Consider the following 13,545-nt stretch of genomic DNA (forward strand, 5'->3'; position numbering starts at 1 on the left):
GGACAGGGAAGTAGGCTCAGATATTTTTGTCATCCTGATGAGCCCTTAGAAACAGTGATCATGAGAGTGATCATGGGAGTGATCACTGGACTTTGTATATTGCCTTGTTTGTTCCTTGACTGTATCTATTGTATTGTTGGTTCCTCAACCTAGAACTGACCTAAATACTTGAATATAATTAAAAGGATTTAAAGCCGGGCAGTGGTGGTGCACGCCTTTAATCCCAGCACTTGGGAGGCAGAGGCAGGTAGATTTCTGAGTTCGAGGCCAGCCTGGTCTACAGAGTGAGTTCCAGGACAGCCAGGACTATACAGAGAAACCCTGTCTTGAAAAACCAAAAACAACAACAACAACAACAACAACAAAAACCTGCCTCAGCCTTCAGCCTCAGAACTGGCTGGGGTCATGCTGCAATTTTGTTTAATCATCTCTTTTCTTTTAATCCTCATTCCTGTGCTGGAGAACCTGCTGACTGACTGAGCGGGCTTGGTAGAGACCTGTGCCCAGAGAGGATATAAAGCAATGATGGAGGCCTTCAGCCCACCAAAGATTCTTCCTACTCTGGCCTACTTCCTGCCCGCCTCTCTGACATTTTTGGAGTTTTTCCTGGTCAGTGAAGTTCTTTCCATAGTCTTCCCACATGAAAAAGAGGGGGGCAGAAATGAAGGCTGGGTCGGGGACGTGGATCCCTAATACACTCAGCCTCTTTAACACCGTTAGCACCTCCATTGTAAGGAGGACAATACTGAAGCCCAGAAGGGGGAACTCAGGGTCAACCTGTCTCCACTCCGGAAGCCATCAACAAGGTTATCTCAGAGCTATGTCAAGTTATCTCAGAGTTTAACGGCTGAGGAGGTCAGGGCTCCTTTCAGCCCCACTTCCCTAGAGTTCTAACCTGGGAGGTCAAGAGTGGCAGAGAGCCTGCTTCCACTTCCCAGGCCTCAACAGAGCTATGAAAGTTAGGACTTTCAGCCGAGTACCAGGCCCTGACTGAGGTTTCTGGGGATGAGGGGAACCCTGGATGTCTAAGCAGGGCCAGAGAGGGAGGGGCTCAGGCCAGCAGCCACTGTGAGAGCTGCCCCGCCCGTCGGCGTGGGGATGTGGGAAGCGCCACTTCCTGGCTCATGTCCTGCGCCCGGCAGTCCCGCCACGTCACCGTGGCCAACGGTGCGCGCGGCGGGAGCGTGCAAGCCGGGAGGCGCGGCACCGGCCTGGGGCACCGCAAGGCTCGGGGAACGGGACGTGGCAGCACTCCGAGCACCAGAAAGTTCTCAGAGAAGTTCCGCCCGACAAAGCGCGGGAGCGGCGGGCGGAACCATGAACGTGTTCCGAATCCTCGGGGACCTGAGCCACCTCCTGGCCATGATCTTGCTTCTAGTGAAGATCTGGAGGTCCAAGAGCTGCGCGGGTGAGCAGCGCCCGGGGTGGGGCGGGACAGGACCAGGGTGAGGACTCAGGCTCAGAGGGAACCCGGGCGCGCTTGCTTCCAAAAACTTCAGTGAAGTTTTTTTCCCCGACTTCAGAGGATCCAGGAGATTATGCAGGAGAGTGGCTTCTGTCTCCACAGAGAGCCCTACTTCACCCCCCTCGCCCCATCCTTAACTGGGCAGCTGGCAGTATCATGGCTGCTGGTCGAGGAGTGGAGGGCGACCTTCCCCTGGTGGGAGACCCTCCCCTTCTTGAGGAGGGAAGAGCATTTGAACTCGCCTTAATCTTGGAGTCTTCATTCTCTCCTGCCTTTTACTCCCTCAGGGAGAGCCTTTTCCTGCTTGCTAGTGACACTAGCCTGGTCCAGGGATGTGGAGCTGGCTCTGAGTGGGAGGCATTGGAGGGACTCGCTGTTTGGCTAGAGGTCTAGCTGCTATGCTGGGGTCAGAAACAGTTTGGAGGCTGGATTGATGATTGCAGTCCCCCATGCAATGAGAAGTTGCCTACTGTCTTTCAGCCATCTCTGTTCCTAGCGTTTCCTGCCTGTGCTAGACATGTAGACGGATGTAAGCTCGGACTCCATTAGACCTGGGCAGGCAGAGAGCTGCTGAAGGGCAACGTGGAGGGAGGGGATGGTCAGGGTGTGTACTCAAGGAACAGGGTATGGTGTTCAGAGCACCGTGCAAATACGTAGAAGCCATGGGGCATGTCCTGGGGAGGACATAGGAGGAAGAAGAGTCCAGAAGGTAGGATGGACCAGTGGTGAAACGCTTCTTCCCGGTCACATTCAGGATCCAGAATGAAGGGAACCACGCAAGAAGTAGGAGCGGAGGCGGGATCTTAGCAGGTCTCTTGAGACTCTGGAAATGGAGGTTGAGAGTATTTGAGATGTCACCTGGGAGGCTGACCAGGAGAGGGACTTGGTTGAGTATGGATCACCACATTTTAGATCCAGTGGCTCTGGACTGAACTAGAATCTTTCGGGGTCTGTAGTTGCCAGAGAGATTGCCTCTCACAGCCCTTCAGGATCTGGCTCAGGGGACCTGGGAGCTGTAGACTCTCCTGGACCTGTGCCTGTCCTTTAGAGGTCCAGGGTAGGATTGGGGGAGTGCTGTTACCCCCTCCCTCAGTCCTTTGAGGGACCCTGTGCCCTGACACCTCAATGCTCTTCCTCAGGGAGCTGACCTGCAAAAAGGGACAGGAGGAGCAAATGAGTATGCGTTGCTGTAGGCGAAAGGAAATGGCGGTTGATGCCAGCCCCGAATGCCAGAGCCACTGGCCACTGTCCTGCTGAGTTCTGTAGACTGGGGCTTGTGTTTTCCTGTCAGTCAGAGGGACTCATGGTGTCCTCGCTTCTCCTGGGCTCCAGGTCGGGATGGTGTTCATAGAAATCTGGTGTTTTTATGAGTTTGTTTGGAGCCTCTGTGGGTGGAGCCATGAGCCCACAAGGTTAAGAGGGCTGGAGAATATAGCGGCCAGGTATCCCCTGTGGAGCTGTTTGCTAGACTGTCCTAGCAGAGGGGCCTCTTCGGCAAGGCTTCTATGAGGGCTTGGTGAAAGGAGTGGCATAGCCAGCCCCACTTGGAGCTGGCTCTGTTTGGGACACCTCCCCATCTGTGTCACCCCCTGCACTCATCTTCAAATCATACTCCCTGTCACATGGCTCCTGTCACATGTGTGTGGGCTGGACTACTGGTGAGGAATGTGAGGCCCATGCTTGCCTGCATCCAGCATGTGGGCCCGGTGTTCTTCAGACTGGGAGAGACCTTAGGAGACTCCTCCTTCGTCATTAAAAATGTCACTCTGTCTGGGTAGTCATAGCATGCTCCTTTAATCCCAGCACTCAGGAGGCAGAGGGAGGTGGATCTCTGTGAGTTCAAGGCCAGCCTGGTCTACAGAGAGAGTTCCAGGACATCCAGGGCTACATAGAGAAACCCTGTCTCACAAAACAAAACAAAACAAAACAAAACAAAACATCACCCTGACCCAAGACTGTCCTGCCAGACCCGAAGAGTGAGACAGGGAGTGTGGGCACAGGAAGGGAGAGTTACTATGTGGGTCACAGTACACAGACACTGTGTTCACTTGGAATATAACCTAGACAAATTGCTAGGCTGGAGGGGGCATGGCAAGAGCCAGAAGAGAGGACCACTCAGGCAGCAGCTGGGATGAGGCTTTGAGTCTTTTAAGGACATTTGGAAGCCACATAAAAGCTTTAAGCAGAATTTTATTTTCAAATAGCCCTTGGATTTCTGGATGGAGAATGGAAATGGGGGGGAGGTCTGCTGGCCAGCAATAAAAGATTGTGGGAGTCTGGGAGGCACTGAAGCTGGAGAGTTGGGCCGTCTGAGAGCAGCAGAGTAGAGTGAGGCTAACGGACACTGAAGGGACCTGGGGCCTGGTGGGATGTGAGGGAAGGAGAGAGGCCATGAGTTTGCAGGGGGATGAAAGGCTGTTTACCAACGAGGGGTGGAGGCGGCTATGGGGAAATAGATTTGTCTTGGTTGCCTTTTGGGCCCTTGTGGGATTGTCTTGAAAAGTAGAGTAGACAGATGAATGAACATACAGGCCAAAACTAAGAGGAGGCCTTAGATCTGGAGTGTCCCTGGTGTGTGTGTGTGTGTGTGTGTGTGTGTGTGTGTGTGTGTGTGTGTTAGCTGAGATGGCAGAGACACAGAACAACAGGCAGCTGGATGATTTGGGGACAAAGACAGGTAGAGCCATGGAAGAGAGGCACAGCTGCATGATGTCACTGAGTCCAGGAGAGGGGTGCTAGGGATAGCCACGTTACATTAGCTGCTCTGGAGACCAGTAGTGAGGTCAGTTGACCTTGACTTCAGAGACATAAGTACTGGGACTGGGAGCAGTTAGATGAGGTGGCAGAGGCTGGCGTGAGTGTGGCAAGAAAGGAAGAGAAAGGAAGTTCCTGGTTTTTGGAGCCACCTCCATGACCTGAAGCAGTGCCAGGCGAGTGTAGGGGATGACCTGTTGTTTCAGGCCCCAGGCTGGGTGTGCAGCAGGAACACTGGGGAGATGGGAGTCAAGTCAAGAGTCTGGAGCTTCGTGATGCTAAGAAAGTGCCCTTGCCCAGTCCCCGCCCCCGCCCTTTTTTTTTTTTTTTTGAGACTGGGCTCTTTTGCCTAGGCTGGTTTGCCTCTGCATCCTGAGTGATGGGATTATGTACTGCACCAATGCACACAGCCCCAGCCCTGTCCTTGTCTTCTTTTGAGAACCTTTATGGCCATCAGGTATGACATCAACCTAAGCAGAAGCTGGAGGAGTGCACAAGGGAGCCCTCTGGACTCTGAAGCTCTTTCATAAAAAGAAAAAAAAAAGTCCTTGGTTGTACTGGCACAATCCCGTGATCCCAGCATGCAGAAAGAGATAGCAGAAAAAAATAGGAATTCAAGGCCAGCTTTGTCTACACAAAGAGTTCGAGGCCGGCTTGAGCTACATGAGATGCTGTCTCAAAACACTAAAGGTTGGGCTGCTGAGATGGTTTAGGCTTAAGGTGCTTGCTGTCAAGTTTGAGCATCTGAGTTCGGTCCACATGATACAAGGAGGGAACCATCCCGACCTTCATACATGGTATGCATGCACACATACACTACAAACACCTACTAAGTAAATAAATAAACTTTATAAATAATTGTTCAAAAAAACCATTCAAAATAACAAGACTCTAACTCAGATACGTGAATAAATAAAGAGTAGGCCAAGAAACACCATAGACCCTGGCTGGAGAGACGGCTCAGTGGTTAAGAGCACTGGTCGATCTTGCAGGTTCAACTCCCAGCACCCATATCATGTCTAACAGCTGTCAGTGGCTACCATTCCATATACCGGTACTTACAGGGGAGCATGTTACATATATATCCATGTGGGCACTACACACACACACCAGTTTTATTTGCATTTTGAGATACGTTACTACTATGTAGTCATGGCTGGCCTATACCTTACAGAGATCAGCCTGACTGGGTGCTGGGATTAAAGGTTTGCACCACCACACCTGCCTAAAAGAAATAGTATTTTATTATATGTATGTATTCCTTTTATGTGTATGTGTTCTCACCTCGGGGGTCTGTGAACCACATGTGTACATTGACAGGATCAGAAGAGAGCATCAGATACCCCAAAATTGGAATTAGAGGCAGTTGTGAGCCACTGTGTGGGTGCTGGGAACCAAACCCAGTCTGTTGCAAGAGCAGTAAATGCTCTAAATTACTGAGTCATTTCTTCAGCTCAAGGTAAATAGATCCTTTTTAAAAAAGACAGTAGGACAGACAGACAGACAGACAGACCTTGGAGTTGGGCACAGTGGTGACACTTACTTGTAATCTCAGCACTGAGGAGGCAGAGGCGGGGAGGGTTGTTAAAAGCTTGAGGCCAGCCCCTATAGATCAATTGATTGACTGATTAACTAATGAATTAATTTTGAGACATGGTTTCACTGGGTCGACCTGGCTAACCTTGAACTCACTGCCTGCCTCCTGAGATATAGGCCTCTAGGCCCAGCCCAAAGCCAGCATTATTCTTTTTGTTTGCTTGTTTGTTTTGTTTTTCAGGAAGGTTTCCCTGTATAGCCTTGGCTGTCCAGGAACTCACTCTGTAGACCATGCTGGCCTTGAACTCATAGAGATCTGCCTGCCTCTGCTTCCGGAGTACTGAGATTAAAGGAGTGTGCTGCCACACCTGGAAAAACTAGCCCATTGTTTTTGTTTTGTTTGTTTTATTTTGTTTGTTTTGTTTTGGTTTCTTTGAGACATGGTTTCTCTGTATAACCCTGGCTGTCCGGGAACTCACTCTGTAGACCAGGCTGGCCTCGAACTCAGAAATCCACTGCCTCTGCCTCCCAAGTGCTGGGATTAAAGGCGTGTGCCACCAACCCCCCCCGGGCTAGTCCATTCTTTATAGCAAGTTCCAGACCAGTCAGAACTTCAGAAAGACCCCGTCTCAAAAGAAACAGTGTGGAGACCAAGACAAGCATGTGTGACAAGTCCAGGCACCTGTGTCATGCACACATGCTCCGGCACAAACATGAGCTTTGCGAGAGGTCTGTGTTCTCAGGCTTCTTTGGTTTTTGCATGTAGCATTTGGTGTCTTATTTACTTATGGCAATGTTGGGACATGCTTGGGAAATGCTCTGTCACTGAGTTGACACTCCTAACTTTTGTATTACAATGAATAAAAATAGGCATAACCTTTTTAAGTAGGAAAATGATTTTTAAAATATGTGTATTTTGAAAACAGCACTGCTGGCCAGTCCCTTCCTCTGCCTGCTCGTCTCCCTGGTTAATCAGCAGCTGGAGTCAGTGCCTTGTTCTCCCAGAGTGGAGTTCCAGGGTTGCCACTGGAGCTCTGGGGGTGGCACACAGAACAGCCTCAACACCCCCTCCCAGGAGACTCTCACTACCTCTGCGTCCTCCACAGAGACGCACCAAGGTGGTGCACACAGGGTGACTGGGAATGTAGTGTTCGAATCTTTATTTGGAGACAGATCATAGCTCAACAAAGAGGCACAGGGACTCCAGTGACTTAGGGCTGGGGAGGGCAGAGATAGCTGCTCCTGGCTGGCTACACTGAAGGTTATGTTCTCATGGCTTCTTGTTTGTTCTGCACAGGCATCTCTGGGAAGAGCCAGATTCTTTTCGCTTTGGTCTTCACCACCAGGTACCTGGACCTCTTCTCCAATTTCATCTCCATCTATAACACAGTGATGAAGGTAAGCGTGTGGGGACTCCTGGCATGCTGGCAAGTTCAGGCCAGGGCTGCAGCTGGCTCACCTGCCTTGCTGCCCAAGGCATATCAGGCATGGGCTTCTGTGCTGTTTCCTCAGGACCACCATAGTACTTGTACCTCACTCAGTAAGTTGGCTGTGAGACTCATCAAGGTCACAGGCTTAAGTGTGAGGCAGGTAGCATGATACACTGTCATCTCAGCACCGGAGAAGCAGAGAGGCAAGAGGATTGCTCCGAGTTCAAGGCCAACCTGGTTTACATACTTAGTTCCAGGGCTACACAGTGACAGTGTCTCAAAAGCCTCCCACTAAACACACACACACACACACACACGCACACACGCACACACGCACACACGCACACACGCACACACGCATGCACGCATGCACGCACGCACACAGAGACATAAACACTGGCACCCTACTATGGACTGAATAATTAGCCATCACATAGAATGGTTAAACAATAAACAAATCAGACGTTTGTTTCCTGGACCCTGGGCATTTAATGAATTTCATTGGCCACCCGTGCAATGTGTGACCTGCCTCTGTGTGCCGGGCACTTGGAGACTTTCAAGACTCATAGATCCTATACCTTCAAGGCAGACTGTCATAAGCAAATGAGAATATTAGTCATGGAATGGCTATCCAAGTATTAAAATCTTATTTTAATCCCAGCACTGGGAGTCTGAGGCAGGTGGATTTCTGAGTTTGAGGCTGACCTGGTCTACAGATTGAGTTCCAGGACAGCCAAGGCTACACAGAGAAACTTGGTCTCAAACAACCTCCCCTCATGGTCTGCCCCCCTCCCCCCAATATTTCAAGAAATGATATGGCACACCAAAAGTCTCAGAGACATCCTTTGGGATTCCAGGTAGCTCATCAGTGAAAGAGGTAGGAGGACATTTTCTCTTATGAAGCAGTTGCATTGAGTGTGAATCTGAGGCTGGGGCTTAAAATCACCATTAGAACTATTGGCTGATCACCTACCTGCTTAGTTCATTTCTCTGCAGATCCAGCCTTGCTGCAGCAGGGTAAGGTGTCGTCTATAATAGGATAGAAATGCCATCATCACTCCTTGCGTTCCTCCTATCACTAATCTGTGCTGAATAAAGATTCAGAGGAGGGTCCTGCCCGTGAATCCTCTTATAACAGAGACAGACTGATGTGTCTTCACAGGGCATGTGACATCATGACACACGGTGTGGTGACAGCATTCATCTCTCATCCTAGTGAAGTGGGAGTGAGCTCTCTGTGCCAGTGTAGTTTAGTGCCACCCATCTGGATTAGCACAAGCCTGGGAAGATGTTAGAAAAGCAAATTCCAAGGCTGCCCCGACCTACCACACACAAAAAAACACAAACAAACAAACAAACAAACAACCCTTGGAATGGCATCAGAGAAGCTACTCATGTGACTCTAATGCAAACTGACAACTCGAAATTCTAGGGGCCCCAGAAACATCACACACACACACCATACACACACCCCACACACCCCACACACCCCACACACACACCATACACACACCACACACACACACACACCATACACACACACCACAAACACCACAAACACACACACACACACCACACACACACCACACACACCCCACACACACACCCCCACACACACCATACACACACACACACCACACACACACACACCCCTCCCCCCCCACACACACACAGAGGCAGGGCGACTTGTTGGGAACAATAGCATGTTAAGCCCTCAGGATTACAGATATGGCTTAGCCTGAGTGTTAAATGATATCACAAATGTCCGTGTTTCTCTAGGTAGTTTTCCTCCTCTGTGCCTACGTCACAGTGTACATGATCTATTGGAAGTTCCGGAAAACGTTTGACATTGAAAATGACACATTCCGTCTGGAGTTCCTCCTGGTCCCAGTGATCGGCCTTTCCTTTCTGGAGAACTACAGTTATGCACCTATGGAGGTGGGTCTGATCCCAAGACAGGGATGCCTTTCAGCACCCTCGTCAGCCGTCTGGCCGTGCCTACCACGAGCCCTTTGCTCACTGTTCACAGCATTCAACCCCACCCACTGTTCAGGGCACAGCTATTTACAGTCCTGAGGTTCCAAGCTAAGCAGGTGGTAACCCTCCTTCAGTTGACACCTTGTGTCCACAAGAGCACTCCAGGCTAACTCAGCGGGCTTGCTTGAGCTTTGAAAGACAATCATCTCTGGAGGTCCTATGCTGATATTTATGGGCTGTTCCTTGACACCTTGTCTTAATGTCATTTACAAACTATGCAGTCTGTCAAAACTGTTTTATGGATGCATGCTCCATATTGTATTTGCACTGCTGTAAAACAAGCAGGCGTTACATGCTTGAGTTTGTATTTCCTTAAGTGATGGAAAGGCTTAACTACTCAAGTTCAGGGCTGGGGACACTATGGGTAGAGTGCCATCTGGTCTTGTTTTCTATTCCCAACAGCAAAAAGCCATAAAGTTCTTAGACCCATTGTGGCAAAACATTCTGCTGCCCCATTCCTTCCTTGGGAGATAAGTCAAGTTTGCAACACTGATACCTTGTAAAATGATTCTGTGTCAAACTGTTCTCTTCTGCAAATGTTCACTACTCAAGTCTTGTCTAAAACAATGGATGCTTCTATTGTTGTTCTGACAGGTCCTCTGGACCTTCTCCATCTATCTGGAGTCAGTGGCTATCCTGCCACAGCTCTTCATGATCAGTAAGACTGGAGAGGCCGAGACCATCACCACACACTACCTGTTCTTCCTGGGGCTCTATCGGTTACTCTACCTGGTCAACTGGATCAGGCGGTACCAGACAGAGAACTACTATGACCAGATCTCAGTGGTGTCTGGAGTTGTACAAACCATCTTTTACTGTGACTTCTTCTACTTGTATGTGACCAAAGGTAGGCACTGGCTCTGTGCCACCATGCATTCTCACATATGGTACTTGTAATAATTTGAATAGGTTTGGCCCCATAGACCAAATGCTTGGTGTTTGAATGCTTGGCCCACAGAGAGTGACACTATTAGGAGGTATGTCCTTTTTAGAATAGGTTATGCCCTTGTTGGAGGAAACGTGGCACTGTGTAGCCAGGCTTTGAAGGTTGGGACAGGGTTCTTGTGAAGACAATATACACTTTGAATCAGTGTCTGATATATGGTAGTTTCTCCTATAACTAGTATTCATGGGTCCAGGAATCAAGGGGTGGAAAAGGGAATAGTTCCACTCACTAGGAAAATGTTTGCTTCCTGTTCTGTTGGCCTAGTAGTTTTGGTTCCAGAGAGGTATGCTCCTGCTAGGAGGAAGCTCTGCTCCATGTGCTTGGTGGGAGTTTTGAACACTAGGAGTCCCTCAAAGTCCTCCTACACAGTGACACATTTTCTCTAAGGCCACACCTCCTAACAGTATCACTCAGAAGGCCAGCATTCAAACGTGGGTCTACAGGGCCAAACCTACTCAGTACTCCAACTGGTTTGAGACAGAGCCAAGGTTCATCCCTTCTGGAGTTTATTTGGATATGGGGAAGCACAGACCAATAGCAATCACGAATGTGCAGACAGGAAAACCGAAGACTTTTGACAAACATAGTTGGGTGGACCTCACTCCCCAAAGCTTCAAAGCAGCTGTTAGCAGTCATAAACCTTGAAACTCAAGGAAATTAAGTTCACACAGGACCTCAGGGGGGCTAGGGTAAGGGGGTTTGTTACTGTATCACCAAGGACATCTGTAAGAACTCAACTTCAACCAGCCCAGCAGCAACCATGCAGACTCACCAGGGTAGCTTAAAAACAGGGTTGGGATGGACAGACACAGGCTTTGGGAACAGAGGACATACTAGTCTAAAACTATATAAGAACATCACTAACCAAACTGGGGGAGACAGGGCATAATGCCCATGGGTAACCTGAGATGGAACTAACCCCTGCAAGCTGACAACTTTGAAGGGACAGCAGGATGTAGACTGTGCCAGAGCAAGAGAAGCAAAGGCAGGTAGGTCTCTAGTTCAAGACCAGCTAAAGCAGGGGGTGGGACAAGAATTCTTTAAAGTACAGCACATCCTAAAATTTTATCTTTCCTAGTCCTTAAAGGAAAGAAATTAAGCCTACCAATGCCAGTTTGAAGAGATGGGCCACCGCTAAGGCATCTAGAGCAAATCTCCATCATTCCTCCATGACTTCGAGCCAAGACTTGGAACTTAAGTGTTAAAATGACTGGTGTGAATTTGAGCAAAGCACTATCTCGGTGTCAATGGCAGCACCCCTCATACACCGTCGTGGATATAATGGAATACCTGGTCCATCTGCTCGAGTATGGTACCCTACAATGAACGGCAAGTGAAAAGAAGCAGTAAGATGCCTCTCCCACAAATGACTCAACTCTTGCTTCTTTAGGATTATAGAAGATCCAAAGACCCTGCCTAGGTCAGAGCGCTGAACTCTAGAGCTGTGGGCTCATCTGCCATCTAAAAGCTGTAAGCAGTACAAGCAACCAGCTCTGCCAAATGCTTAGGACTTCTAATCTCACTTGCCAGCTGAGGTGGACACCATGGCCACTGTGTAACTAGATTCTGTGCCAAGAGCCACTATCAAGCTCACCGTCCCCTCCCAATCTGGGTGCTAAATAGGATGACAAGTACACTCAATCTCCAAACGTCTGGTGCTTGAAGGGAATCATTAGGACTACATGTAAACTCTAAGTTTTAATGTAATAAAAAGTTCACACCTTTATTGTCAAGTGTTTATTTATACCTACAAAAGAAAACAAGATGGTATCAAAAGGACAATTTACAAACTAAAAATAGTAGTAACATAGCTCTGAGCATCCTGTGCCTCGACATCACACCTACAATTCAAGTCTCAGTGACAGGAATGTGTTGAGAGACCAGCAAGGGCATTAGCAGAACACTGATCCCAAGCAAAAGCCACCAACCTTTTTAGATGAGAAGTCTGCACAACAGATTGTTAGGGAGAAGCAGCCCACAACCTAATACCTCAGCCCTTTCCCTAAGTGAGTAAACCATAAAAGGCAAGTAACCCAGCTCAAGGGGTGTGCCTGCACCTGTGCTGACAAAGGACAGACAGAAGTCATTTGCACTAAGAAAACTGCTAGTTTTCTGCTGTACCTAGGACAAAAGAGCTTATGAAATATGAAATCTGCTATTTATCTGGATTATGCCTCTGCTGGAGGGGGGGGGGAGGTAAGCAACCTGGCCATTCCTGGAGGCGGTAATAGAAGGGGTGTTTTGAAGAGCTACAGTAGCACAGGACAGCCCATGGTATGATGCTTAATAAAAAATAGATCTGAATTTGGTTGTAGAAAGTATCTGTAACAGGCTGGCCAGTGTCAGTGATTAGACACTTCCTTTTGGCAGGGTGAGAGACAGACAGGACACACTTTGGTTTCAGAGCACAGAGAAGAGTTGCTACACATCTGTGCCCTCCATCCCCCTCGGCTTCATAGTCTGTAAAACGGTAAGGAAAACAAAAGAATGCCAAGCGTGCATCCACACGCGGATACTCGGCATGTGTGGACAACCTACCTGTTACGTTACACACTGAGTCCTATTTTCTGAGTCCTTCAAACCATCCCCTTCCTCTTCCTGAACGAAATCTCAATTGACTGTTACTTTATAAAGGAGTGAGCACCCTCAGGGCACAGACAGGAATGCAGTGGAGCCTCCTCCCTTTAACTGCACTGAGAACAAACACCACAGGTAACAGCTACACACAAGCCCCACCACTATCCTCCACTAGAGCCATCTACTCTCCCGTCCTGTTTAGGTGATGTAAGAGCAGAATTTTCTTTCCAACTTCATCTGCTGCTCTTCCAAGTTCCAGAAGAAAGCGTTTAATAAAGGGATGAGACAAGGTCACCCTTCCCTTCACACTCCAGAGTAAAGTCAGTCAAGTGAGCCTGGGCTTCAGTCCTCTGTGAGCACTACCTACCTGGGAAAAACTGAGCCAAGACAAGCCCAGGACAAGTACCTCCAGCTGCTACAAAGCACCTCAGAGAAGAGGCTGCGAGGAGACTAGCTCTTCAGCAGTCCTGCTCAGGAGAGCCTGGCCAAGTGGGCAGAGCAGTCCACGTAGTCACTCCTATTCTAAGAATACTGCGTGTAAGAGGAAGATCTGCCCACTTGCAGTCCATCATTTCTAAAGGTGCTTTCTAAATGCTGCTCAGGAAGTATCTGCTTAGCACTGATGCTTCCCGCTGATAGTGGCTTATCTGGCTAGAAAAATGACTTTCAGATGGCCCCTGGTTATATGGGGGAAAAAAAAAACAGGCAGCCTCTACCCAGATGCCAGTCTACCTAGTAAAAACAATGCTTTATAGTTTTTTAAACTTAAAAAGACAACGCTTGAACTCAGAAATGTAATT

The 13,545-nt window shown here is 48.9% G+C and overlaps 1 protein-coding gene and 1 long non-coding RNA gene across 2 annotated transcripts; one reads left to right on the top strand and one right to left on the bottom strand.

Moving 5' to 3' along the window:
• Positions 1 to 1,181: 1,181 nt before the first annotated feature.
• On the top strand, positions 1,182 to 11,894 carry Kdelr3 (KDEL endoplasmic reticulum protein retention receptor 3). Its single transcript, XM_028789843.1, has 5 exons — positions 1,182 to 1,408; positions 7,053 to 7,153; positions 8,965 to 9,123; positions 9,817 to 10,069; positions 11,247 to 11,894. Exons 1-5 carry the CDS (start codon positions 1,318 to 1,320, stop codon positions 11,285 to 11,287), a joined length of 645 nt encoding a protein of 214 aa, XP_028645676.1. The 5' UTR covers positions 1,182 to 1,317; the 3' UTR covers positions 11,288 to 11,894.
• Positions 6,904 to 8,188, bottom strand: LOC114640808. The gene is made up of 2 exons (XR_003714204.1): positions 8,159 to 8,188; positions 6,904 to 7,134 (listed from the first exon to the last, which is right to left on the bottom strand). It is a non-coding gene; the product is annotated as an uncharacterized LOC114640808 (long non-coding RNA).
• Positions 11,895 to 13,545: the final 1,651 nt, after the last annotated feature.

The sequence above is a fragment of the Grammomys surdaster genome, unplaced genomic scaffold, assembly GCF_004785775.1.
Source record: "Grammomys surdaster isolate TR1022 unplaced genomic scaffold, NIH_TR_1.0 125852, whole genome shotgun sequence".
In the NCBI taxonomy this organism is placed as follows: domain Eukaryota; kingdom Metazoa; phylum Chordata; class Mammalia; order Rodentia; family Muridae; genus Grammomys; species Grammomys surdaster.